Source organism: Balaenoptera physalus (genome assembly GCF_965194825.1).
Source record: "Balaenoptera physalus genome assembly, chromosome: 7".
Taxonomy (NCBI): domain Eukaryota; kingdom Metazoa; phylum Chordata; class Mammalia; order Artiodactyla; family Balaenopteridae; genus Balaenoptera; species Balaenoptera physalus.
In genome coordinates, this window is record NC_138886.1 from 21,148,241 (window position 1) to 21,175,800 (window position 27,560).

At 46.1% G+C, this 27,560-nt stretch overlaps 1 protein-coding gene across 6 annotated transcripts in view; it reads right to left on the reverse strand.

The window, feature by feature from the left end:
• Window positions 1–17,877, reverse strand: part of SNX30 (sorting nexin family member 30) — a 127,026-nt gene extending 109,149 nt beyond the window's left edge. For 4 of the 6 annotated variants that reach the window (XR_014265653.1, XR_014265654.1, XR_014265655.1 and 1 more), the window contains exon 1: window positions 17,462–17,876. Coding sequence is in view for 2 of the 6 variants with exons in the window: in XM_082469202.1 (XP_082325328.1) it covers window positions 17,462–17,617 (156 nt within the window). In the remaining 4 variants the exon portion in view is untranslated. Of the gene's footprint in view, window positions 1–17,461 lie in introns of all 6 variants that reach the window. The other 2 variants (XM_082469202.1, XM_082469203.1) reach the window with 2 other exon arrangements.
• Between the last annotated feature and the right edge of the window lie 9,683 nt (window positions 17,878–27,560).

A 27,560-nucleotide genomic window follows, 5' to 3' on the forward strand; every position in this document is an offset into this window, starting at 1 on the left:
AGATGCACATGTTAGCCCCAAATTTGGATCTCATTCAATCTAAAAGTCTGAACAGTCCGGTCTAAAATACTATATAAAAGACTACCTAGGTTACTCAAAAAGCTCCACAGATACCTACAATAATGTGCCAAGCCTCCCAGTAGACCAGGGGAGGAGAATTTGGTTACACCGAAAGACTCAAGTCAACTGCACTGTCTTAGACAGAGGTGTCAGTCTACCCCTAACATAACCACCTGCTAACACCACGTCTTCCATGTCCACGTGTTTGAAAGTTGGCCGTCCCTCTCTCTAAGAAGCTGCAATGAAGCCCAGAACCCCTCACCAGGATAAGGATTGCCATGAAGAAAACTGGGAGGAAGAAGAGCTGATGTCACTGGGCTGAAAACACCTCATTCTCTTTCACAGAGACAGGCAAGGTCCACGGCAGCCCTTTAAAGGTCAGGGAGGGCAGAGGCAAGAGCATGAAATGAGGGTTGGACGAAGTCTGGCCAACTGGTGAAACAAGGGAAGGTCTTGCCCCTCCTCAGTGACTTGAACCAGGAAAGAAAAGAATTTCTTAATTCTTAACTCGGGAAAAACAGATAGTTCAAAATATTGACTGACCATCAGGAGAAAAGGGTAAAAGCTCACTCTGAGCCAGTATTCCCCTGTATTTGATCAGAACAGATTAAAGACTACAGAAGAGCATTCTCTCTTCTAGCCCCTCAGTAACAGTTTAGCTCTGTCCTCTTTAGGTTTTGAGTGGTTATGACTCAGTTTCCAGGCAGGGACAACATACACATCCCACACCACAGGACTACAAGTGACAGCCCCATTTTTCTTGTTTGCCTATTTGAAATTTAATTGGAGTTAGGGGTTAGTCAACTTTTTCCTTTTTAATCAATATCAACTATTACTAATCAAATTAGGGAGAGAGAAGGAGGGCTCTTTCTCTCTAATTTGGTCAGAGTCTCCAAGGAAGGAAGACTACATTCTCAAGGGGTCAGAAAATTATCCTTTTGAGAGGCAATGGTGCATCCTTCCAAGGCTAGTGTACACATTCACACCTGTACTCTTACACACACACACTTACAAATGATAGCAGACTACACACGGCTTGTACTTTTTCTTCTTTTACTTACTATATCTTGCCATTATTTCATATCAGTATATATAGGGGCTGCCATATTCTTTTTAATACTACATTTTTTAAATGACTCTAGTTATAAAACTAGCTCCCCACTGATAGATATTTAGGCTCCTTCTTATCTTTTGCCATTAAAACTAATATTGCAACAAATACTCTTGTACATGTCATTTAGCTCATGTCCGTTTACTGACTCAGCAAATATTTGGGTACCCACCCTATCTTAGGCTTTGTTCGTACACTGACATTACAGCAATAAGCAATCAGATAGAGCCCCTGCCCTCAAGGAGTTTATAGCAAAGTGTAGGAGATATACATGTCTGATGGCACATTCCCCCTGAGTGAATCAGAGAATGCTTCTAAGGCAATTGATCTCAACCTTGGCTGCACATTAGAATTACCTGGAAAAGCCTTTTTACAAAATACTGCTCCCTGGGCCATCCTAGATTCATTAGATCCAAATTTCTTGAGGTGGGCCCCAGGCATCAGCATCCTCTAACAGGTCCTCAGATGATGTGAGTGCTTAGCTAAGCTCAATAACCTTGTTCTAAAACAGTGCTTCTCTATTTTTAATGCGCATACAACGACTTATGCGTGACTTAGGGATCACGTCAAAATGCATATTCTGATTCAGTAGGTCTGGAATTAGGCCTGGGATTCTGTATTTCCAACAAGCTCCCAGGTGATGCTAATGCCACTGGTCCATGGACCACACCTTGAATAGCAAAGGTCTATGGCAATAGCAGGGGGCAGCTGGAAAGGCACACAGAGGACAAAAGCTCAGCAAAGGTGGGCAAGCAAGAATTCACATGACATGCCAGGCAGCTCATGAGTAAAATTCTTTGGCAGGGACATAACTTCCTAGGAGAGGATCAGAGAGGTAAATAGGTACCTGATCACAGAAGGCCAGGCTAAGGACTCAGACCATTACTGTGTAAGCAATGGAAAGGTCTCCAAAGGGAAGGTCTTGCTGCAGGTCTCCAAAGAGGGGAATGACACATACAATATTTTAGGAAGGTGAATTCCGGCTACAGTGTTCAGAATAAAATAGATTGGGGGGCTTCCCTGGTGGCGCAGTGGTTGAGAATCTGCCTGACAATGCAGGGGACACGGGTTTGAGCCCTGGTCTGGGAAGATCCCACATGCCGCGGAGCGGCTGGGCCCGTGAGCCACAATTACTGAGCCTGCGCGTCTGGAGCCTGTGCTCCGCAACAAGAGAGGCCACGATAATGAGAGGCCCCCACTTGCCGCAACTAGAGAAAGCCCTCGCACAGAAACGAAGACCCAACACAGCCATAAAAAATAAATTAAAAAAAAAATAGATTGGGGAGGAGGGACCTGACTGACTCAAAGCAGGAAAACCAGTTAGATAATCATACATCTTGATTAGGATATTCACAATGACAATGGAAATGAAGACAGACATTAAAGAACAGTGATGTTATATACAAAAGTAGGATATTTAAAAGGGGAGGTGAAGAAAGGCATGGTTTTTAAATACTCTCACCATGGAGTGATTATAAGGTGCTAAAAACAAGAAACACAGAAATACTTGGAAAGATGGGTTTAAAGCAAGAAATGAAGATGTGGGAATCCTAAGCCCTGCTACAGTAGTAAAGTCCATCCAGAGATGGTACATAAGGAACTAGCAAAGGCCAGGAACCACGGCTGGGTGGGCTCACAGTTAGAGCTCAGAAAAAAAAAAGGGGGAGAGTCCAGAGAAGCAGGGGCAGACCAGGGGAGGGCCAAGAGAGGAGAGAAACAATTCATTCAGTGAATGAAGCATCTGCTATGTGCCAGGCACTGGGCTGGGGAATATAGCAGGGAACAGAGTAAGACCCTGAGAAAAAAGCATTGAGAGGAAGTTGGTTAATGATGCCAATCAAGGAAAATGAGCACTGAACCAAAGGTCTGGAAACCTGGGTCCTAACCTCAGCTCTGCCACAAACTAGCTGGGTTACCCTGATCTGATAAATCAATTCTCTCCCTGGGCCACAGTTTCCTCCATTGTAAAAAGAGGGTCTTGGAGGGTGTGACCACCAAGTCCTCTGCAGCTCTAAAGGCCTGGGATGCTACAGCAGAAAAACAGCCACTGCAGTTCTCCGCGAGCTGTGAGTGGTAGAGGCAGGACCTGGCCTGTGGGGGCTCGATGCTGAGGCAAGAGGAGGCAGATGGCAAGGCAGATGGAAGCGGTGCACAAAGACCGCTCATCCAAGGAGCCTGGCAGTGACGGGAGAGTGAGCAGGCAGAAGGCAGCAAGCCTTGGGAAACTTCTCTCACAAGGGAGACTGGTTACAGTGAGGAGCAAGAGGCTGAAAAAAACCACAAACTGAGATGAGGGAAGAAACACAGGCTAAGATACAGAAGGGGCTGGTTTCATTTCCCTTGGCCTGAAACTGTGCTTTGCATAAGAAATGCAACCTACAGTGTCTAATGCATGTAAGCACTAGAAAAAGTGGGAAGCAGGTTTGGAAAAGGATGCCAACTTACAGCAGTGGTGGTGGTGAAGAGAGTGGGCTCTAAAGTCGAACAAACCCGAGTTCAAATCCCAGCCCCACTCTCATCTAGCTCCGTGACCTTGAACAAGTTACTTCACGTTTCAAAGCCTACATTTCCCCAGCTGCCAAAGGAGAAGACAGTAACTTCGGGGAGTGCTTCAAGATGATGCAGTACAGTTCCCAACCAAAGGAAGTGCTCCCTAAAGGTTCACAAGGATCTTGTGAACACACGTTACTATTATCTCTGGGTAAAGGTGAGGATAACTGAGGGGGCATATGCTGGACACCCTCGAAGGGGAAGAAATCAGAACAAAAGGAAAAGAGAAGAGAAGCAACAGTTAGGGAAATGACAACAGTCCCAAGCGTATGTTAAACATGAAAGGCTGGGCATACAGGAGACCTCGTTAAGATGTTAGAATGTTGACAGCAGATGGAGTGTTCCAGGCAAGCCCCACAGTCAACCAGACTGGAGAAGCAAGCCTTGGGGATGCCAACTCACTGCAACACACCCTCAGGATGGCAGCAGTCCTGACCCAGAACACCAAGATGGGTAAGAGGTGATTTTAACAGGACCTGGAAACCAGTACCTCCGAAGGGTATACTCAGGGCCAGCTTCACGAGGATCCTGTACTCAGAAGGGTTCCATACTGGGTTTAATGCTCTGCTGTCACTATCATGAAATTCTTAATAATTTTTTTTAACAGGGGGATAAGAATTTTAATTTTGTACTGGGTCCCACAAATAACATGGCCAATCTTGGATTCACATTCAAATTCTCACTCATATCCCAACATGGACCACTGTCACCTATAACAGGTAACCCAAGACCTCCTTCCAAAGTGCTTCACTCAAAACTGTCTTTAACGCTAATAAATCACTCTGATTACCCCCATGGCATCCTGCACATACCCCTGTCATCATGTTAAACAGCAATGACTCACTTGTATTTCTTTGTCTCTCTTCCTGGACCTTGGGTAGCTAAAAGGTAAGGCCATCTGTTCATCTGTGTATCTCCTGAGCATGGCACAGAGAGGCTCATATAAATCTTTGAGAAATGAAAAAAAAGTCCAAGTGTCCTTCACAATTGCTGATGCAAGTCATGAAATAAACAAGATTTACTGGACCGGACAGTGCAGAAAAAGCCTGCTATATTACATTTTTGCAGCACAGATGCTGATGCAGCAAGATGATAACAAGGCCACTTCCTTAGAACATACCTCTGCTCTAATTAAATAGCCCAAAAGAAGGTCTAGGTTTCCATTTTTGCAATAAAACAACTATTTCACAACTATTTTTATTCTAATTACAGTAAGACATCTTTCACCTTTAATGTCTGAGACCTGACCTGTCCCAGGCTAATGTTATTTCCAAAATGTGGATATCTTAACTCCCAAGGAACATAATGCCTCACACGGCACATAGTACAGAGAAGTCACTCAAATACGTGTACAAAATTCATTTTAGCACTTCAAGTATTAATATGGTTTATCGATTCTAGTTAGAAATTAGATTTAAAAGTATATACACCCTCGGGACTTCCCTCTGGTGAAGTGGTTAAGAATCTGCCTGCCAATGCAGGGGACACAGGTTCAATCCCTGGTCCGGAAAGATCCCATATGCTGCGGAGCAACTAAGCCTGTATGCCACAACTACTGAGCCTGAGCTCAAGAGCCCACGAACCACAACTACTGAGCCCGCATGCTCTAGGGCCTGCGTACCGCAACTGCTGAGCCAACTGCTTCTCCTGCAATGAGAAGCCCATGTACCACAACGAAGAGTAGTCCCTGCTCACCGCAACTAGAGAAACCCCGCACACAGCAACGAAGACCCAACACAGCCAAAACAAACAAATAAATAAATAAAATTTTTTAAAAAAAGTATATACACCCTCAAAGGGTAAAGAACAGTCTTTTCAGCAAGTAATACTGGGAAAATTGGATATCCACATGCAAAAGAATGAAATTGGACCCTCATCTTACACCATATACAAAAATTAACTCAAAATGGATTAAAGACCTAAGCCTAAGACCCAAAACTATAAAACTTCTAGAAGAAACCATAGGGGGAAAAGCTTCATGACACTGGACTTGGCAGTGATTTCTTGGATATGACACTAAAAACACAGGCAACGAAAGCAAAAATAGACAAATGGGACTACATCAAACTTAAAAACTTTTGTGCAAAGGACACAATCAAGAGAGTTAAAAGGTAAACTATGGAATGGGACAAAACATTTGCAAATCATATATCTGATAAGGGGTTAATATCCAGAATATAAAAAGAACTCCTACAACTCAACAATAAAAAAATCAAATAATCTGATTTTAAAATGAGCAAAGGACTTGAATAGACATTTCTCCAAAGACGATATACAAATAGCCAACAAGCATATGAAAAGATGCTCAGCATCCCTAATCATCAGAGAAACGCAAATCAAAACCACAATGAGATATAACCTCATACCCATTAGGATGGCCACTATCAAAAGAATAGAAAATAACAAGCGTTGGTGAAGAGGCAGAGAAATTGGAATCCTTGTGCGCTGTTGGTGTGACTGTAAAATGGTGCAGTCACTGAAGAAAACAGTATGGAAGTTCCTCAAAAATTTAAAAATAGAATTACCATATGGTCCAGTTTTTATATATAAACATTTGGGTATATATGTCCAAAAAAATTGAAAACAGGATCTCGGAGAGATATTTGCACTTCCATGTCCACTGCAGCATTAGTCACAATAGCCAAGAGGTAGAAGCAACCTAAATGTCCATCAATTGATAACTAATTAAAAAAAAAGTGGTATATACATACAATGGAATATTTTTCAGTTTTAAAAAAGAATATCCTGGGACTTCCCTGGTGGTGCAGTGGTTGAGAATCCGCCTGCCAATGCAGGGGACACGGGTTCGATCCCAGTCCAGGAAGATCCCACGTGCCGCAGACCAACTAAGCCCGTGCTCCACAACTACTGAGCCTGCGCTTGAGAGCCCATGAGCCACAACTATTGAAGCCTGCGTGCCTAGAGCCTGTGCTCTGCAACAAGAGAAGCCACCGCAATGAGTAGCCTGCGCACCGCAACAAAGAGTGGCCCCCGCTCGCCACAACTAGAGAAAGCCCGTGCACAGCAATGAAAACCCAACACAGCCAAAAATAAATTAATTTTTTAAAAAAACTTAGGATAAGTGCAAGGAGCCAGACACAAAAGGTCACATATTCTATGATTCCATTTTTATGAAATATCCAGAATAGACAAATTCATAGACAGCAAAAGCAGATTAGTGATTGCCAGGGGCTGGGAGTGGGGAAAACGGAGCGTCTCCTAATGAGTATGAAGTGTCTTTTTGGGTTGACAAAAATCCTCTGGAATTAGATAATGGTGGCAGTTGTACAATCTTGTGATTATACTAAAAATCACTACATTGTATGTTTTTAAAAGGTGGATTTTATGGTATGTGCGTATGGTATTGCTTAAAGTAGTGTGAGTAAGATTCCTATTGTTTGCAAACAAGACTCCTGACCAGTACACCCCTTAATCCAGGAGGTCAAAGCCCCTGTGAAACTGCCTCCCCTCACTCTCCACACCTGCAAACTGACACTGCCAAGCTTTGGCACAGGCTGGGTCTTCTGCTCTAGTTACTCCTCCTGCCTCTGTCCATTTGGGAAATATCTACTTCTTCACTCTCCGGCTCAAATATCATCTCCTTTGGAAAAGCCACCACCCTCCTGAGCACGGTCACTCCTTGCCCCACTCCCTACATGTTATCTCCATAATAACCGTGCAGATGTCATGGGTGTCCACCTATCCCCTCTCACTGGCCAGTTCAGTGCCCACTGGCCTGACTTCCAACCGCCAGTGCCTGAACTTCTTGGCCCGACTGCTCCCCCGGCTGCTCAACCTGCTTTGCCCACCCATGGGGCAGGCTAGAAAGTGCTTGGGAATTAATGCCCAAACACCCCATCCGTGGGGCGCTCAACCAATGACTGACAAGGGCTGCTGTTTGAAGACCCCAGGTCCCTCACTGGGGTGGGGATGACCGAGGTACATGTTCTGTACAGGCTCCCAGAGGTCCCAGTTATTGCTTCTAAGGCAATAACAACACCTAGCATTTTCATAGTACTTACTGTGTGCCAGACACTATTCTAAACACTCATTTAAGGGACTTCCCTGGTGGTCCAGGGGCTAAGACTCCGTGCTCCCAATGCAGGGGGCCCAGGTCCGATCCCTGGTCAGGGAACTAGAGCCCACATGCCACAACTGAAAGATCCCACACATGGCAACGAAGATCCCATGTGCCGCAACTAAGACCCGGCGCAGCCAAATAAATATTAAAAAAAAACACAAAAAAAACCCCACTCATTTAATCTTCAGAACACCACTGCGAAATAATCCAAAATTTAACTAGGGAGACACTGAGGCATTACCAGGTTAAGAAACTTGCCCAAGGCCTCAGAACTAGTAAATACATCTAGCATTTTTAATATTCTATTGCAACCATGTGGATATATGCCTCTCTTCTGCACTGGACGATGACCCTCTCGAGAGAGTACTTTTTATTGTCTTTCTCAACGTCCCCAGCATCCAGCACAGAGCCAGGCATGCAGCACATACTCGAGATTCAAGTTTTGGAAAGTGCCTCCACTCTGCCACCCAAACATGCCGTGTGCTTTTCCCGCCTCTGTGCCTTTTCTCAAACAGGACCCCTGAGACACCTTTTCTGCGTGTGCCTCTTGCCCTTGTCTCCTCCTACCCCCAACACACACACACACACACACACACACACACACACACACACACGACAATAATTCCTGATCCCTGCTCTGTGGCAGCCAAAATGAGGAATTCTGCAGGGCAAGGCAAACAGGAGAGAGCATATGACCCCCTCTAGAATCTAGTAAACAAACCCAATTGCTCACACATGAACTACTGCACCTTTGCCAAGCTGTTATTTATGTACTTATTTTGAGAGACTCTCATCTGCCTTCTTCCCCGTAACCTCCACTAACTCCCAACTCTCCCCTGTCCTAAAGACCTTCCCTCAACCCTGCTTTTTCCCCAAGCTACCACCCTTCTTACTACAAACTGCTACGACCTCCCGCCTTCCATTTGATTGCTAATATTCACTTTGTTTAAATTCTGACCTCAACCTCTACATCTTCCACTCCCATCTCTCTTTGGATCTGCTGGGGTTACACATTTATATAATACAGAAGAGCTGCCCGGAGGCAGCATGTGTGCTAAGCCTTGAAGTCTGAGTGGGCTTTCAACGGCAGGATTCAGACAAACTCTGACCCAGCTGCTGACTTCACACTCATGACTGATGCATTCTAGTTATCTTTACACTTGCTCACACTTGCTTCCCAATCTGTGTTCCCCCTCTCAGTGAGGGCACCAGTCGGCACCAGTCTCCTAGACTAGAAAACCAGTCATCCCCACTGTACTAAAACTAGTCATCTTTACATGTTCTATTCTTTGTTCTTCCAGGCAACAACTCCAACCTAAATCAAACTGACACATTTCTAACTCACCTCTTTCACTGCCAGTCTCTCCCCGTCCCAAGCACTGATCACACATTCCCCTGCTCAAAAACCCTGTACGGCTGGCTCCTGCCTAAGAATAAAAGCTAACCTCCACATCAGAGCATTCGGGGCAGTTACAGCCTCCTCCTGCTGTGTCTTCCCACCTCCTCTCTCACTAATCCCCACCTCTAGACTCTCCAAACCCACTCCCAACACATGACCCGACCCAGTGCAACCCCAGCAGGCACAAGTCTTTTCCGTCTCAGGAGCTCTGCTCAAGCTGCTCCCCTGGCCCATGACGCCTTCCCAACCCGGCACCTGAAAGCCTCCTCAAACTTCAAGGACCTGGTGAAAACACACCTCTGCCACCAAAGCTGATCTGCAGATAATACACTCTGAGAGTGGGGCTGACCAATAGGAATTAAGCACCCTCCTCTTAACGATCCCGAAGTGAAACTTAATTTTCACTTAACATTTTAAGGTCGACGTATTGATCTTTTTTTTTTTTAAGTTTCAAGTGACATATCAAATCAAATTGAATAGTATAAACAAAAGGGTATTCATGACCTCCTGTAACCAGGATGCCTGCGGAGCAGTGCCAGCTTCAGGCACAGCTGGCACAGGTGGATCTGGGATTCAAGTGATCTTCAGGGCCTGTCCCCCTCTTTTTCTCCAGCTCCACATTCCTCTTTGGTTTCATTCTTAAGCAGGCACTCTCCACATCACAAGAAACAAAGGCTCACAATCTAACAAAAAGAGATTCTTCTCCCCAGCAGCCATCTGAGCAAATCTCTGTTTGGCTATTTGACTCTGCTAGGGTCACATGTCCACCAAGGAAGCTATTTGGGCCAATGGATGATACAGATGAAAGACCAAAAGCAGGAGGAGGAGAGAAGCCAGGGTGTTTCTCCCCTACCCCAACCCCTCCTCTCCGGTTCAGATAGCATCCCTGGGCTTAGCTGCTTCCTCTCCAGGGCCCCCTCCCCCTGTGGTCCCTGCTCTTGTTGAGCAGCCCTGCCATGGTCTAGTTCCCACAGAAGCTCCTGGATTCTTCTAATCTCACCTCCTCCCATTGACCCCCCCCCAGCCCTGAAGGTGACTGCAGTTTCCTGCTATCGCTACTCTCTGGGTTACCTCCCTGTCCTCTGCTTGACTTCACATGTTTCCCAGCACCTATGTAGCTAATTCCCTGTATTAAGTCTTTCAGTTTGAAAAACCTACAGTGGTTTTTATTTCCTGACCAGACCACAACCGATACTGAAATTGACAAAGAATAGGCAAAAATGTACAAAGAAAATGTGGAGAGGTCAGTATCAGGGAATAACCACCACCACCGCCTCACAGTTATCAAAGGCTCACTATGCATCAGGCACTACTCTAAGTATGAATGCAATGGATCTTCATACCAACCCTGTGACATAGGTACTTCTGTTACCCCCTTTTCACAGAGGAGGAAACCGAGGCTCAGAGAGGTTAAATAATTTACTGTCACAAAGATTGTAAGTAGTGGAGCTGGGATTCAAATCCAGACAACCTGGCTCCAGAGTGCACGCTCTAAAACACAAATCCCAGTGAGGAGAGTTTCAAGCAGCGGGTTACTCAACAGGATCAAGTGCTACCTATCAAGAGGTCAGGGAAGACAAGGATGTGAAGCGTCTACTGGATTTAGCAATAAGGAAGTCACGAGGGACCTTGAGTAGTAAAGCCAGAAACCAGACAGCAGTAGGCTGAGAAGTAAGCCAGAGGTTAGGAAGTAGAGACAAGAGGAGCAAACCTTTCTTTCAAAAGGTGAAGAAGAGTCAGAAAATAGGGCATGAGATGGAGGAGAAGGAAGCATCACAACAGTTTTCTTTACTTGGTTTGTTTTAGAAATGAGAGCAACTTGAGCATGTTGAAACATTAATGGGAATGCACAAACAGACCCACAGACATAGAAAACAAACTTATGGTTACCAAAGGGGAAAGGGGCAGGGGGAGGGATAAATTAGGTTGGGATCGAAATACACACTAGTATATATATAAAGTGGATAACCAGCAAGGACCTACTGTATAGCACAAGTGACTATACTCAGTATTTTGTACTAACTTACAAGGGAAAAGAATCTGAAATATTTATATATATCAGGTGTACAGCAAAGTGATTCAGTTTTATACTGATATATATATATAATTGAATCACTTTGCTGTACACCTGAAACTAACACATTGTTAATCAACTACACTTCAATTTAAAAATTAAAAAAAATTTGATGGGAATGAGCCAGTTGATAGAGAGTCTGAAGACACAGGAGTGACAGCAGGGTCTCTAAGAGGCCAGAGGGGGCGGGCCATATACTCCAGGATCAGCCTTAGCAACCGAGGGCAAAGAAAGGGCGGCCACAGATTCTGAACATTTTGAGTTTGGTGAAAGGAAGTTCTTTTACAGTGGCTTCTATCTTCCCTAAGGTAGAAAGTGAGGCCATCAGCAGAACAGGAGGGTGGAGTAGGGGGGTGGAAGGTGTGAGGAGCAGAGAAAAGCTTCAGATCAGCTACAGTACAGAATGGGAGCCTCTGAGGAAAGAAAGGATGGCCCATGGGACCTCCCTGGCAGTCCAGTGGTTAAGACTCTGCACTTCTAATGCAGGGGGCACGGGCAACTGGTCGGGGAACTAGGATCCCACATAAAAAAAAAAAAGAAAGAAAGGATGGCTCAGCACCACCGAGGCCCCGACTGTGCTTGGAAGCTGTGAGGTTACACTGGCAGCCACTCTCAAGGTACCTCCGTACCTGAGGTGCAGGCAAAAGACAGGAACAAATGGAATGACCCAAGTTGGATGTAAAAGAAGGAGAGCAAGGGAACTGTGTAAAGGACAGTGGCAGGAGCAACTGACAAGTTAAGCTGTGGAATCTAAAGGAGGCAGGTGAATACAAGGGGTCAGGGTACAGGTGTAGGCAGTTCTCACTGACTGGGAGGAGGGCACGGCAAGATAAGAGCTATGTAGTGGCATTATTTCAGGGCAGGAACAGTTGTAGGTATTATAATGCAGGGATGTGGCCGGGGGAGAGGGCAACTGAACTGGAAAAAAGGGGAAGGTGACTAGATAAAAGGTCAAGAAACTGATAGTTTTAGAGATCTGGACAGAGTCTCCTGAAGTAAAGGCATGATTTGAGAAGACAGTTAGTTGGGGGGGTTTCAAGATTTTAATGAACAAGAGAAACAGGGAAGTTACAAAGTGACAGCAAAGAAGGCAGTGGAAGGTCTGTAATGGACATCTGTGAAACAACAGATGCTCGTCCAACATTCATTCGTTCCTCCTCCTTCTAGGAGGAGCATCCTGACTTTGCTGTGGAAACCACCTCCTTCCTCCCCAGGCACAGAGAGGGCTTCCAAAATACAAGTAAGAGTCTATGCCTTAACTTTATGTCTGTGTTCATTTTATTATTCTTTAAACTGTATAGGTACATTTTATTAATACAGATGCATTTCTATACTTCACATATTTATATTTCACAGTTAAAACATACACACAAAAACTTCCCTTCTCCACCCTCCAAAGATAAGGACCTGGTCCAGGCCTTGGGCAGTCAGAGTTACAAAGACTGGCTTCAGCACCTGACCCAATTTAGGGCCAGGAGACACTAGCCCAGAGCTTTTGCTGGAATTATCAAGAAAGAGGTGCTCTCTTGCTGCTGGAGTTGCAAAGCTATATCCCTTCACCGGCTTGAGAATAGAGCTAACACAGAAAGGAAAAAGCAGAGCCAAGAGATGAAAAGTGACAGACTCCCAACATCATTTGAATACCTAGTTCCAGCCATTCCAGAAACCAAAATACCTGGGGCTTTTCAAATGAGCCAATAGATTTTTTTCTTTTCTTCAGCCAGGTTGCATTTGGTTTATGTCCTTTTGACAGAAAAGAAACCTAATTCAGTGGAATAGTCTAATAACGGATTCTCAACTCAACAGCCTGTGTGATCCTTTCAACACATAAATCAAATCACACCCTCCTTCTGCTCAAGTCCCTGCAATGGCACTCAAAATAAAGGCCAAAGTTCCCAGAGTGGCCTACTGGGCCCTAAACTATCTGGCCCCCTCCCTCTCTGCCCTTGGCCAAGGACTCCCCATTGCTCACTCTGCCCCAACCACACTGGCTTCTAGGGCAGTCCCCGTCACACCGCGCAGGAGCTGCCAGGCCTCTGCTTTGGCCATTTCTTCCACCGGGACACTCCTCCAGACATCCACTCGCCAACTGCCTCACCTCCTTCAAGTCTTTGCTCAAATCTCAAGTTCTCAGTAGGGTCTAACTGAAGCCTCCTCCCTTCAGCCAGTGATCCTGAACACTCTCTCCCCCCCCCACTTTTTCTTCCTTTCACAGCATTTATTACATAAAATAGTACGTACTCACTAAAATATACCCAATGAGGGCAGGGGTTTTCAACTGGTGGATTTGAGTTCCTAAAACAGTGCCTGGCTCATAGGAGGCCCTCAAATATTTGCTGAGTGAGCAAATACAATGACATGAGCCTCAAAGGGGCAGCACTTGATTGTTAAAAGGCAGTGGAGAGGACTTCCCTGGTGGTGCAGTGGTTCAGAATCCGCCTGCCAATGCAGGGGACACGGGTTTGAGCCCTGGTCCGGGAAGATCCCACATGCTGCAGAGTAACTAAGCCCATGCACCACAACTACTGAGCCTGCGCTCTAGAGCCCGCGAGCCACAACTACTGAGCCCACGTGACACAACTACTGAAGCCTGTGCGCCTAGAGCCCATGCTCCGCAACAAGAGAAGCCACCGCAATGAGAAGCCCGCGCACCACAATGAAGAGTAGCCCCCGCTCGCCGCAAATAGAGAAAGCCCGCACGCAGCAACAAAGACCCAACATGGCCAAAAAAAAAAAAAAAAAAAAAAGGCAGTAGAGAGAAAGGACACTACGGACCCGCATCTCCTGAACCTGAAATAAGTGGATTGTAAGAGGAAAAGACACCTCCATTTTGAAGACTTCAGGGGAAGCAGTGACTTAAGGGGGCAGGAAGTAGGTGAAAGAGTTCAGTGAAGAGACTGAGGATGTGGGTAGAGGTGTTAACCACAGGTGGGGCTGGAGAGGGCTTGGTGTTAAGTTTTGGGAGGTACACAGGAGTTAGAGGCTGAGTCAGGGGAGAAGCAAGCCCAAAGTGGTTTGCAGGTGAAAGTAAAAAACACAGAAAGGGCCAAGTGGTGTATTTACATTTCAGGTGGAGATGAAAGATACAGGGCTAGAAGACCTGGGGAGTTCAGCCAGCATCAAAAGAATTCCTAGCAACCCTTGGTAGATAGAAAAGATTCTTCCCTTCACACCATGGTTTGAATGATTTTCAATTTTGTGGATGAAGAGGCCATCACATTTGGTCTTTTCCTCCTTCCCAGAACCCCAGAGGCCACTGAGAAGTGTCTGCTGGACTGAGACAAAAGGCTTTCCTGTTCATGGCACCTCAGCAATTCCCCTCTGCATAATATAATAACCCTGCACTACGAGCAGCCTGTCAAACCCTCATTCTCCAGACCCAGAACTGACTCTGAATCAGGCATCCAGGATCACAACCCCAAGGTCCATTATAAAAGGCAAGAAGACACAGGCTTCTTTTCAAAGACAGACCATAGCACTCAACGCTCCTACCTCCCCTCCGGTGAACCCCACACTTCCTGGGCAAGAGAAAGCAGAGCAAAGGGAAGGCTTCCTTCCACTGGTCCTGATTCACCTCTGTTGCTTGGTAGCTTCTCTCTGCAGAAATTTCTCCAGAGTTACGAGAACATATGTGTATGCCAAGATTCAAGGAAAATGTTACTCCCAGTCAGAGGAAGAAATTATACTGCTCTCTAAGGAAAAGTGGCTAACTATAAATCAGGCCTTTGGGAGTGATGTCATTTTGATGCTCCTCGCAGCTCTAAAGAGACTTATTAAATATTCAATAATTAATAAAAATGCCTTCAAGACCATCTCTCTCACGGAACTGTCCCTGTAAAGGAAGCCAGAGGTAATTAGACTTAGGCTTGACTTCCCGTCCACCAACTAGATCTCAGGGATACAGGGCACTTGTCCTCCCAGTACTTAGTAGTAAAATGCCCACACTTCTGCATCAGGTGTCCTCCAAGAATGGATCATTAAGCAGATATTTAAAAGAGCCACCTGTAGCAGGCAGCTTCCAAGATGCCCCGATGATTCCCGCTTCCTGGTATTCATACCTTCTTCCCAGGTTGTACCAGTGATGGCCAGCGTGACCAATAGAATACGGCAGAGATATGTCGCTTCCGAGACTAGATTACATAGGACTGTGGTTTGAGTCTTGGGTTCTCTCCATCTCTTGGATCACCTGCTCTGGGTGAAACAAGTTGCCACATCAAGCAGCCCTATGGAGAGGAACTAAGGCCTGCCAAGAGCCAAGAGAGTGAGCTTGGAAGAGGACCTACCCCCAATCCAGTCTTCAGTGACTGCAGCCCTAGTCAAAGTTTGAATGCAAGCTCATGAAAGACGTGAGTCAGAACCACCCAGATTTAAGCTGCGCAGATTTCTGGCCCACAGACACTATTTTCAGATGCTAAATGTTGCAGTAATTGGTTACACAGTGATATATAATTAATTCATTATCCTACACAGACCTGAGAAAAAAAATCGTAAATTTAACCTCAATTCCTATCCTACATGCACATAGGACCAAGTTCTCTGTCCATAAGAAAGCAAATTATTCATTCAACAATTACTTAGGGGCTTCCCTGGTGGTGCAGCGGTTGAGAATCTGCCTGCCAATGCAGGGGACACGGGTTCGAGCCCTGGTCTGGGAAGATCTCACATGCCGCGGAGCAACTAGGCCCGTGAGCCACAACTACTGAGCCTGCGCGTCTGGAGCCTGTGCTCCGCAACAAGAGAGGCCGCGATAGTGAGAGGCCCGCGCACCGCGATGAAGAGTGGTCTCCGCTTGCCGCAATTAGAGAAAGCCCTCGCACAGAAACGAAGACCCAACAACAGCCATAAATAAATAAATAAAATTAAAAATAAAAAAAAAAAACAATTACTTATTGAGTGTCAAATATGGGCAAGGTATTTCCAAGCGACTCCAGCCTTCATATAGTCTATAATCTTCTATAAAATAAAGAGAAATACTTACAAAGACACACACACACACACACATCCAGCTGCTCAATCCAGCTGCTCAATCCATTGGTTTCATTAGCTTTTTTAAGTTTACTTGCTACTAATGCTTTGCCTCCTCCCCCCCCCCCCACCTTGCCCCACTCTTTGCTTTCACAAACCCTCTTGGGAAGGTACATCAAGTCCCACTTCCTGGTTAATTTGACTGCTCAGTGCACTCACACTCATTTTTACTGTACCACATGCCCTCCCATCTAAGGGTGAAAGAAATTTGGGTCCCCTGATTCCATTCAGTACTGGGACAAGGAGGCATTCACTTAGTATTTTACTAAGAGGAGACAATCCTGATCACAGGTGTGGAGAACAATTCTAATTTCTGCAATTAGTGACTAAGGGGCAACAGCAGCGCTGATACAATCACAGCTCACGTCCTGACAACAGCTGAAGTGACAAGGGGGGGAAGGGAGATGCCGCCCCTAACCCCTCACTGTCTCTCAAAGCAGCAGGAGGGTCATACGCTGCTCTAAGAAAATCAGGAGCCTCCCTCTACGCAAAAACGGTCAAAGGGCGACCTTTCTCCCCTTCAGCCACAAAAACAGCCTCTGCCAAACCTAAACAGCGTGGGAGACAGTCAGAGGTAAATGGAGCCCCAGACAGAAAACCCCCGGGGCACTCTCCTCCCGCTGCCGGCTGGGGTCGGAGTCAGGTGACTCCTCAGGGCACAAAGCAAACCTAAACAAAGATCACTGACCCCATGACAGACGGGGGTAAGAAGCCTCTGGCAGTAGGACCACGGAAAACCATTAACTCTTGCTTCTTTACAGTCGCAGCAAACTGGAGGAGCTACAAGTGACTCGGCAGCTCAGCCTTCAGAGATGCATCTGGAGGAACCGGGACCCCATCCCAGGACACAGGCTCTGAGCACTGCACACACGCCTCCAGCCACAACGGGCAGGCGGGACCCCTCCCCACCAGCTGTCACTGGCCTCGCGACCAGTCACAGCCGGGCAAGCCCGTTCCCTCTGGCCGCTCCCCCAGAGGCTGCGACCCCGCGGGGGCGGCAAGGAGGAGATGCTTTTTCCCAAGGCTCTGGGGCGAGGGCACGCCTGTCCCCCGGAAAGGGGCGCCAGGGTGGGCGCGGCCCGGTGCCCAGCGGGGCTCCAGATCCCTCATCCCCCTCGGGAGCGAAACGAGCCTCCCGGTCCCCAGCCCCGCGTGCCCCACCTTGTCGCCGAAGCTGCGGGCCGTCAGCAGGTCCGGGCTGGGCGTGCTGTCGCCGCCCACGGCCTCCTCGCTGCTGGAGCCGGCCAGCGGGTGCGGCATGTCGCGCAGGGAGTGGGGCCCAGTGGACGGCAGGGCCTTGGGGGGCCCGCCCGACATGGCGCGCACGGTTCGGGACGCGCCGCCGCCGCTTCCTCCTGCAGCCCGCCGCCGCGGGCTCCCCCAGAGCCCGGGCCGAGGCCCCGCTCGGCCGCGGCTCGGTCGGAGGCCCAGCACCAGCCGGGCTGGGAGCCACCGCCACCGCCACCCGCCGGCTCGCGTCTGCCCGCGCCGGGCTGCGCTGGGCTGGGCCGGACTGCTCCGCTCCTCTCCGCTGCGCGCCGGAGCCCACGGCGGACCCGCTCGCACCTTAACCAGAGCGCCCAGCCCGCCCCGCCACGCCGCCCAGCCCGCTCGCCGCCCCGCCCCCGCGGCGCCCGGCAGCCCCCGGAGGGGGAGGGGGCGGGGGCGGGGAGAGCGGGGGAGGGGGAGGGGGGATGCGGGCAGCTCCGCCCTCTCCCGCCGTCCCGCAGGAAGTGCGCCCTGGGCCCTCCGCAGCTGTCCACCGAGAGTCCAAGCTCGCCTCCTGGCGCATTGGGGGCTGCGCGCAGACCCCGGCGCTAATGTTTAACGGAAATCAGAGGTGGAAAAAGACGTTGGAGGATCCTGTTCCATTCCACCCGCGTTTACTGCTGCGCCCAGGGGCAGCCACGCTTGGGGTTGGGGGCTTTAGGACACGCACGTGAGTCGGGATCTTCTGGCCTCTGAAATAACCCAGGATAGGAGGAATTATGACACATTTTATAAGAATGGCATAAAAGGTTATGAGGCTCCCAGGAGATAGAGACATCAGGCGGGGAACCTAGAAGGAAATTCAAAGACGCAGTGTGGAGTTTCTTCAGATGCACGCTGAGATCCCATGCCATCTTGCTTGTGCAGTTCACCGGGTTTATGTAAGGTTAAACCTCAGAAGAGTGGGCATCAGTAAATAAAGAGGGAGTGCTACACATGATCTATGACTCTTAAACTCACACCTTGACCAAACTGCCATTTGAAAGAATCGTGAGGTTCCCGTTTTTATTTTTCATGCTTCTGTGCTTCCTTTCCAGGTCTTTGGCTGGGCTGCATTCTGAGCTTTATTTGCTAGCAGAATGGAGATAGTCAAGGCGTTACTTGGCTGTTTGAGGGTGGAAGTTCACCTCTTTTTTCCACCTTACCTGGCTTCACAGCTTCTGTGCTCAGGGCCAAGTCAGTAGAGGCCATCAGCCCATGTAAGAACAAGTTGATACTAGAAGAGTAATGGGGAGGAGGCCCGCTGTAAGGGAGCACATTTTCCCGATCTATTCCCGAACTCTTTAGGTTCGTCCAGTGTTACCTGACTAATCTTGAAGTCGGGATTCACTGTGGTCTCCACCACCCTTTTCTTCTAAAGAAACAAGTGATACTTCAGCAGGAGGAGAATGCCGAGAGTTGAAGCTGACCCAAAGTATCGTCCAAGGATTCACTGAGCTTCACAGACCTTCCCTTATTTCCCCTGATCTAAGTCATCTGGCCTCAGTCCTCAAGTTATCTTTTCTCTCCCCCACGTGGGTCTGCCTTGGTTGGGGAAAACAGAACTCAGAGGACACTGGGAACAATTTTTTAAATGCTGCATCTACCTCACAGGAATGCCAGTGTCCGGTCCTCTTGGAGTTGAGTAAAATTAATACTTTTATATTCAAGGGCTGCTTACAACTACAACAGACCCTATTATCTGTTCTTCTGATTAAAACAAATAGCATGAATATAACTAGAAATGAGTGTTCTATAGATGTATAACATAGGTATTTTTTTATTGAATGATGTTGTTTATTTTAAAAGCCAGGCCACCTTCCCACAATCGAGATCTCATTTTATTAAGACTCCACACAGCTTTCTCCTCAAGATGCCAGGGAAGAGTGAAAAGAGAGCCACATTTGAATTCCTGATTGCTAACTATAAGTGGGTGATCATGAGCAAGTTACCTAACCTAAACGAACCTGCTTCCTGACCCAAAAAGAAGGACAGAGAGCAGGTAATAATATTTACCTTACTTGGTGGTTGTGAGAATGAAACAGCCTTCGGTATGTGATATTCCCAGCCAAATGCTGCCATGGAATAGATGCTCCCTGAATGTTAATTCCCTTCCTTTCCCTCTCTCTCATGCTTTCTCTACTATTCTTAAGAAATGATAATCATAAAGTTTTCATAAATAAACATGCTCTCTCCAAACTCCTCTATTTGCTCATTTTGGGTCAGAGTATCATTTTTCTATGCTCCCACCGTTTAAGAAACAAAAACAAAACAGAGTTCCTGAAAGGCCATATGAAACAGTTTATTTTCCAGTTTCCTCGTTGGTCAATGGCATAGGGCCACAATGATCCAGTGGGTAGTCATCAAAACTAAAGAAAGTGGATTTCTATGGAAAACATTTTGGGATAAAGTTTCCACCAGTCAAATTTAGCCCAGGACTGCCTATTCATATTCACCATTTCCTGTTGTATTTCAGTGTTCCTTGTGGTGGGAAATTGTCACTGAAACAGAGCAAGCGTCCTAGACTATGTGACTGTGCTTTTTCTAAAAGTTTTCAAAGCAAGACGATGGTGAGGAGAAACGTGAAGTTTCTGTATCAGAGCAAAAGGTTGTAATGTTTATTGGAATGTATGGAGGGAAGCTTGGGTTTCTAGGGCTCAGCTCTGAGGAAAATGCACTGGATGTGTGTGCATGGGGTATGGGGAGATGCCACCAAAAGGTGGGCCCTTCCCCCACCTCCCAACCCCCCATTCCTGTCCACAAGGAACCTTAGGCACTTAGGCTGGAAACTTTCAGAAGACAGGGCCTTAGGCCCCAGAATTCAATAAGTATGCCAAGCCAGAATCCCAAAACCTCATAGCAAGTCTATCAGGGCTTTACATGAGACCCAGACCTTAAAAACAAAGCAGAGTCACAACGAAGCATTCTTTCTTTCTCTCTCCTGGTACAGCATGTGTCTAGGCCTTATTCATGTTTGTGTTAGCTGCTTATCCTCTTCTGGTTTTTAATACAATCATAGCTTTATTTTATGTGGCATCCCAAACCCTGCCTCAAAATAACACCACCACTTCTGAAGTGGACGGCTGATGAGGACAAAGGAGGTTTTCAAAGAGCATTCAGAGTGACATGTAGAAGGCCACAGAGGGCTGCCTGAAACAAGAGGGGCAACTGAGAAGGCACTATCGCCAACAGAGGCAAAATTGTATGCACAGTTTAATTCAGCCAGTGATGTTCCAGGAAAAAGCAAAAGCCAGCAGTTCCACTTGAGGCCAGGATCTGAGGAGTTTTGCAAACAAGAAATTAGAATTTGCCCCAGAACCGGCAGAGAGGCTTGTGGGTAAGTGATAGGATCATTTTACCTTTCCATGTAGAAGCTCCTCCCCTGAAAGCATAGAGACCCTCTAAGGCGGGGAATGCAATACAGATCATGGAGTTGGTGCCTAAGAACCACCTGTGTGCTTGTTAAAATGCAAATTTCTAGGCCCACCTAAGAGATTCTGATTCAGGGATGGGAATCTGGAATCTGCATTTTCTTAAACAACGTCCTAGCTGATGCTCATGATGATTCTGGTCTACAGACTATAAGAAATACTGTTCTCCACTCTCTGACATAAATCACAGCAAGATCCTTTTTGACCCAGCACCTAGAGAAATGGAAATAAAAACAAAAATAAACAAATGGGACCTAATGAAACTTAAAAGCTTTTGCACAGCAAAGGAAACCATAAACAAGACAAAAAGACAACCCTCAGAATGGGAGAAAATGTTTGCAAATGAAGCAACTGACAAAGGATTAATCTCCAAAATTTACAAGCAGCTCATGCAGCTCAATATCAAAAAGACAAACAACCCAATCCAAAAATGGGCAGAAGACCTAAATAGACATTTCTCCGAAGAAGATATATAGATTGCCAACAAACACATGAAAGAATGTTCAACATCATTAATCATTAGAGAAATGCAAATCAAAACTACAGTGCGATATCTCACACCGATCAGAATGGCCATCATCAAAAAATCTACAAACAATAAATGCTGGAGAGGGTGGGGAGAAAAGGGAACCCTCTTGCACTGTTGGTGGGAATGTAAATTGATACAGCCACTATAGAGAACAGCGCGGAGGTTCCTTAAAAACCTAAAAATAGAACTACCATACGACCCAGCAATCCCACTACAGGGCATATACCCTGAGAAAACCATAATTCAAAAAGAGTCATGTACCACAATGTTCACTGCAGCACTATTTACAATAGCCAGGACATGGAAGCAACCTAAGTGTCCATCGACAGATGAATGGATAAAGAAAATGTGGCACATATATACAATGGAATATTAGCCATAAAAAGAACCAAAATTGAGTTATTTGTAGTGAGGTGGATGGACCTAGAGTCTGTCATACAGAGTGAAGTAAGTCAGAAAGAGAAAAACAAATACCATATGCTAACACATATATATGGAATCTAAAAAAAAAAAAATGAAGAACCTAGGGGCAAGACGGGAATAAAGACGCAGACCTACTTACTAGAGAATGGACTTGAGGACACGGGGAGGGGAAAGGGTAAGCTGGGATGAAGTGAGAGAGTAGCACTGACGTATATACACTACCAAATGTAAAATAGATAGCTAGTGGGAAGCAGTCGTATAGCACAGGGAGATCAGCTCAGTGCTTTGTGACCAGCCAGAAGGGTGGGATAGGGAGGGTGGGAGGGAGACGAAAGAGGGAGGAGATATGGGGATATATGTATATGTATAACTGATGCACTTTGTTATAAAGCAGAAACTAACACACCATTGTAAAGCAATTACACTGCAAAAACAATGTTAAAAAAAAGGACTAAACAAACCTTAAAAAAAAAAAAAAGAAATACTGTTCTCATAGCTCCACCCATTTCTCTAAATCATAAATTGACATGCTCCTTATTGTCAATAGCACTTTTAAGTTCTTACTTTGGAAAATTTTCCTGTTTGCTGAAAAGTTGCTTAGATAGGCAGATTTCTCTTACAAAATTCTATTACCAGGTCCTTTTGCCCTAAACTTTTAGTGTTATTTTTATTGAGCAGTTACCAGGTGCTTAAAATTTGGAAGAAGATCTCAGATGAACTAAACTATCTGTTGACAGATTCATGTCATAAGTCTGGCTGTAAAGAGCCTCACAGTGGAGTAGATATTTTCCAAAGCCCCACAAACTTCTTTGGCTGGCCCTGCAGGCTCCTAGGAGCTGGGCCTCACCTGGCCACAGAAATATAATTTACTGCCAGCACAGAGCGCTACCTGTTAACCTGGCTTTCTTCACAAGCCGGCTCTGGAGTGTGTGGCTGTGTGTATACTCCTTTGTGGTCATTATCCATTACAGAGTTTGGGCTGGAGAAGGTATTGAGCTGACAAGTACTGGAAGCCTTGTCACTGAGTCTTATTAGTGAATCTTTGAATAGGATGGAAAGCCTGTTTATTGGCTGTGTGCCCCATGAACGTGTTTGATTCCATCACTAGGAATGATCTTTAAAGGCATCTAGAAGATGAACATTCAGACATCATATGACCCAACAGTTCCCACTCCCAGAACATAACAGAAATGCATATGTATATTCATCAAAAGATGGATTCAAGAATCTCCACAGCGGGCTTCCCTGGTGGTGCAGTGGTTAAGAATCTGCTGCCAATGCAGGGCACACCGGGTTGGAGCCCTGGTCCGGGAAGATCCCATATGCCGCAGAGCAACTGAGCTCGTGCACCACAACTACTGAGCCTGTGCTCTGTAGCCCGTGAGCCACAACTACTGGGCCCACGTGCCACAACTACTGAAGCCCACGTGCCTAGAGCCCGTGCTCCACAACAAGAGAAGCCACCACAATGAGAAGCCCGCACACCACAACGAAGAGTAGCCCCTGCTCGCCAAGACTAGAGAAAGCCTGCATGCAGCAACGAAGACCCAACACAGCCAAAAATAAATGAAATAAATTAAAAAAAAAAATCTCCATAGCAGCAGAGATTTATAGTAACCAAAACTAGAAAAAACTCACATGACTGTCAACAGTGGTGTAGTCACACAATTGAACATTATACCACAAGAAGAATGAAGAAACAATGTGCTGGGGAGTTCCCTGGTGAGCCAGTGGTTAGGATTCCGGGTTTTCACAGCCGTGGCCCAGGTGCATTCCCTGGCTGGGGAACTGAGATCCCACAAGCTGCGTGTTGCCGCCAAAAAAACAAAAACAAAAACAAAAACATGGTGAATGAATTACACAAACATAGCATTGAGTGAAAAAAGCTAGATACAACGAAAGAATGCCTCCCGCTGATTCCATTTGTATAAAATTCAAAAACAGGCAAAACTAATGTATTGAGCTACAAGTTGACTAATGTTACCTTTGTGGGCGTTTCTGGGTTACTGATAATATTCTGTTTCTTAATGTGGGGCTGGTTCTTTGTAAAAATTCAGCAAGCAGTACATTTCTGCTCTGTGAGCCTTTATGTGATACTTCAATAAGAAGTTTACGTACATAAGGCATCTAGTCTGCGACCCTCACTTCATAAGTGAGGAAGCTCAGGCCCAGCTGTGTTAAGTAACTTGCTCGAGGTCGGCCAGTTAGTTCTAATGCTCGTGCTCCCTCCCACCTGGATGCGTACTGATGCAATGTGGGTTTGGGGAACGCTGGTTTGGGGGAAGCCAAAAGGTAAAGAAGTGAGGAAATAAGAAGGAGAGAAAGATGTGTGAGCAACTGTTAGTTGCCACCACTCCTTTGCCCCTCATGACTGCTAGTTGTCCCGTCTCTCTTCCTCCCTCTCCCTTCAAATGCAGCCTTGCGAGGCCCTGATGCCTGGAGCTGCTACAGCCATCTTGTGGCCACAAGCGAGACATTCCCAACTCCCTGAGTATAGCTGAGCGCATAAATGGAATGTGACCATGTCACTGATGGCATCATTGAGCCACTGCACCTGACTCCAGACTTCTTAAATAAAAAATACACATCCCTATGGTCTCAGGCACTTTAATGGGGATCTCTGTTAACATGCAGCTGAACTCATCCTTAGGGATTCAGAAGATGAGGAATACAAGCAGGCGAAAGAAAGTCTAAGAAGAGAGTGCCCCTTTGTGGGAAGCAATGTTCCCAGCAGTGGCGGCGTCCTTCAATAACGTGCATTCTCAGAAGGGGCAAGGTGAAACCTGGTACTTGGGGTGGAGGTGAGGGGAGCAAAAAGGTCTTAGATATCACAATGGCTGTCTGCAAAGTTCAGCCCCACCCAACAAAATCTGATTCCTTAGTATTTAATTTTTCTTGTTAGGGAAAATTTAAACCTAATTAACCTTTCCCACGTAGGAGCAGTAATATTGGGAAAGAAGAAAAAAAGGGTGGAGAAACATTACTCTCTAAAGATGCTGGAAAACTCTAAAACCAAAGAGGAGCAGAGTTCCTGAGCCTTCCCAAAGCCTCTGAATTCCACCAGCTCTTCCCAGATCCTTGCCACTGTGGTAGCTCCGGTCAGCCCTGCTCTGCCCAGCCCCTCCTGTGCTTTGTAAATGGGGTGATAAATGATCATGCAGGTCCACAGACTCATCCTCATTATACAGAGGTAGTGAGACCACACGGGCACGAGGCCTTGTCTTTCTGTATAACTGGTGGGCAGGGTAGCAAGATGGTGCTGGGGGCACAGCAAGAAAGTTCTACTCAGTACCCAGATTATAGGTGCAGGTGAGGTGACTTGCTAAAGACAGGGCTTCTGCCCACCCCAGCTAGATAAGGCCCTTCATTGTGCTGGCGTTTCGGGATTCTGTGATTGGCACAGCAGCTCGGGTCTTCCTGCGATGTGGCTGGCAGAACACCATTCCCACACCCATGAAGAAAACGGGAGATACCTGAAGCTGCACTCACCACACAGCCATTAATCTGATTCTCTCGGCTTGCTGGAATAGCAGACTTTGAGCTGGGGCCCGTACATGGACGCTTCTAGAAGTCTTATCTGTAGGAATGTTCATTTTCTCCAAAATCAAACCCAGTCCTCTGTGAGACTTCTTAAACCACCCTGTCCTGCAATAGAATGGGGTTCGTTCAGCTCCCAGCTTCTAGTGCAGATGGTGTATCTTGGCTCCTCCACGTTCACAACCTTGTAAAGTCTTCCAAATTAACTCATTCAACAGCTTCTTGTTATCAAGGCAGATCTAAGTTCCCTCTAGGAAAAGCCACACACTTAGTCACTCAGGATAGGATCTTTGGAGGTTATTGATGATACAAGGAAAGTAATTTAACACAAATGAGAGCAGAGTTCTAGCCTCACCTTGACCACTGGATTTCAGTACAGCCTCAGAATTAAGGTCTGCTTTGCTGACTTCAGTCCATCCATCAGCAACACTACTGCCCAGAACCCCCTGGAGTGTTGGTACCCGGGTACATGGCCAGGGATCAGGAAACTTAAGGGGACACCAGAAACTAAATCATGTCACTACTCCCTTAAAAATGATCCTGAGAAGCATCTTGGGGGTTAGGGTTCGGGGGGCCTGTTGTCACTGTAAACCATGCGCTTTCTGGGATGGGGTGCATGGAGTGTGGCCAGGACATCCAGAATCGACTGTTCTAGAAGGCTTCTCTCAGCTGACTGTGGGAATTTGGACAGGGAAATGACTTCTGAAAAACTCCTTTCTGACCCACGCATATAATTTGTTCAAATTAAGCACTAGAGATACCAACTCCGTTGCTGAAGGCAGGATGCTTTCTTGGCCTTAGATATACTCCCTCAGGAAGGATGTGGCTAGCAAAAATATTTCCCCCTCCACTTTAATTTAAACTTTTTATTTTAGAATACTTTTTAGATTTATGGAAAAGTTGCAAACATAGTACAGAGAATTCTCACATACCCCTTACCCAAAGTCTCCTTTTGTTAACATCTTATATCATTATGGTACATTTGTCACAACTAAGGAGTTCAACATTGGTAAATTACTATTAACTGTACGCTTTATTGTATTTCACTAGTTTTCTCCTGGTGTTCTTTTTCTGTTACAGAATCCCATCCAGAATACCCACAATACATTTTATAGTCATGTCTCTCAGCCTCCACTATTTTGTGGCAGTTTCTCAGACTTTCTTTATATATAATGACCTTGAAAGGTTTGAAAAGTATTGATTGGGCATTTTATAGAATGCCCTTCATTTGGGTTTGTCTGGTATTTTTCTCATGGTCACACTGGGGTTATGGGTTTGGGGGAGGAAGATCACAGAGGTAAAGTGCCCTTATCATATCGTATCAAGGCTACATAGTATCAACATGACTTGTCACTGATAATGTTAACTTTGATCACCTGGTCCAGGTGCTCTTTGCCAGGTTTCTTCACTGTTGTTACTCCTCCCCTGGCACCCCCTCCTCTCATACTGTAGTCTTTGGAAGCCTGTTGCTAAGGGCAGTTTGGCTCCTTTTTGACCATTGCTTTTAGGATCCCATTTTCAACTCTTTATTTGAAAGAGAAAGCCCTGTGGTCAAGGCAGGTATCAAAAGCACCCCGTGAGCAGGCATGATGTGCCCTGCAGTAACCACTTGTGGCCTGATTGGGACCCTGCCTTTTAAGAATGCTCCTCCTCCTTGCTCCTGGCCCTCAAGGGTTTACCTCCCCCAAGTCTGTTGAAAGAGAAACTTCTCTCTCATTAGGTACAGTAATTTTGTCCTGAAATCTAGTCACGAAGTGGGGGTCTACTTGATTAGTAGCTAGGAAAGGATTAAGAAGTAAAACATTCCAGATGACTTAAAGATATAAATGTAAAAATAAAATGTTAGCAGTATATTTAAATAACCTTGTAGAAAATGGAGACCTTCAGCCACACTGGAAACTGGAAACCTAAAGTTGTAAAAGAGAAGATAGAGATATTTGACTATAAGAAAATTTAGGAAATTTGATATTAAAAATACTATATATCAAAAGCAAATTGTGATGGGAAATTGGGGGTGATAACAAAAGGATACAGGATTTCTTTTGGGGGTCATGAAGTATCTTAAAGTTGATTGTGAAGATGGTTGCACAAC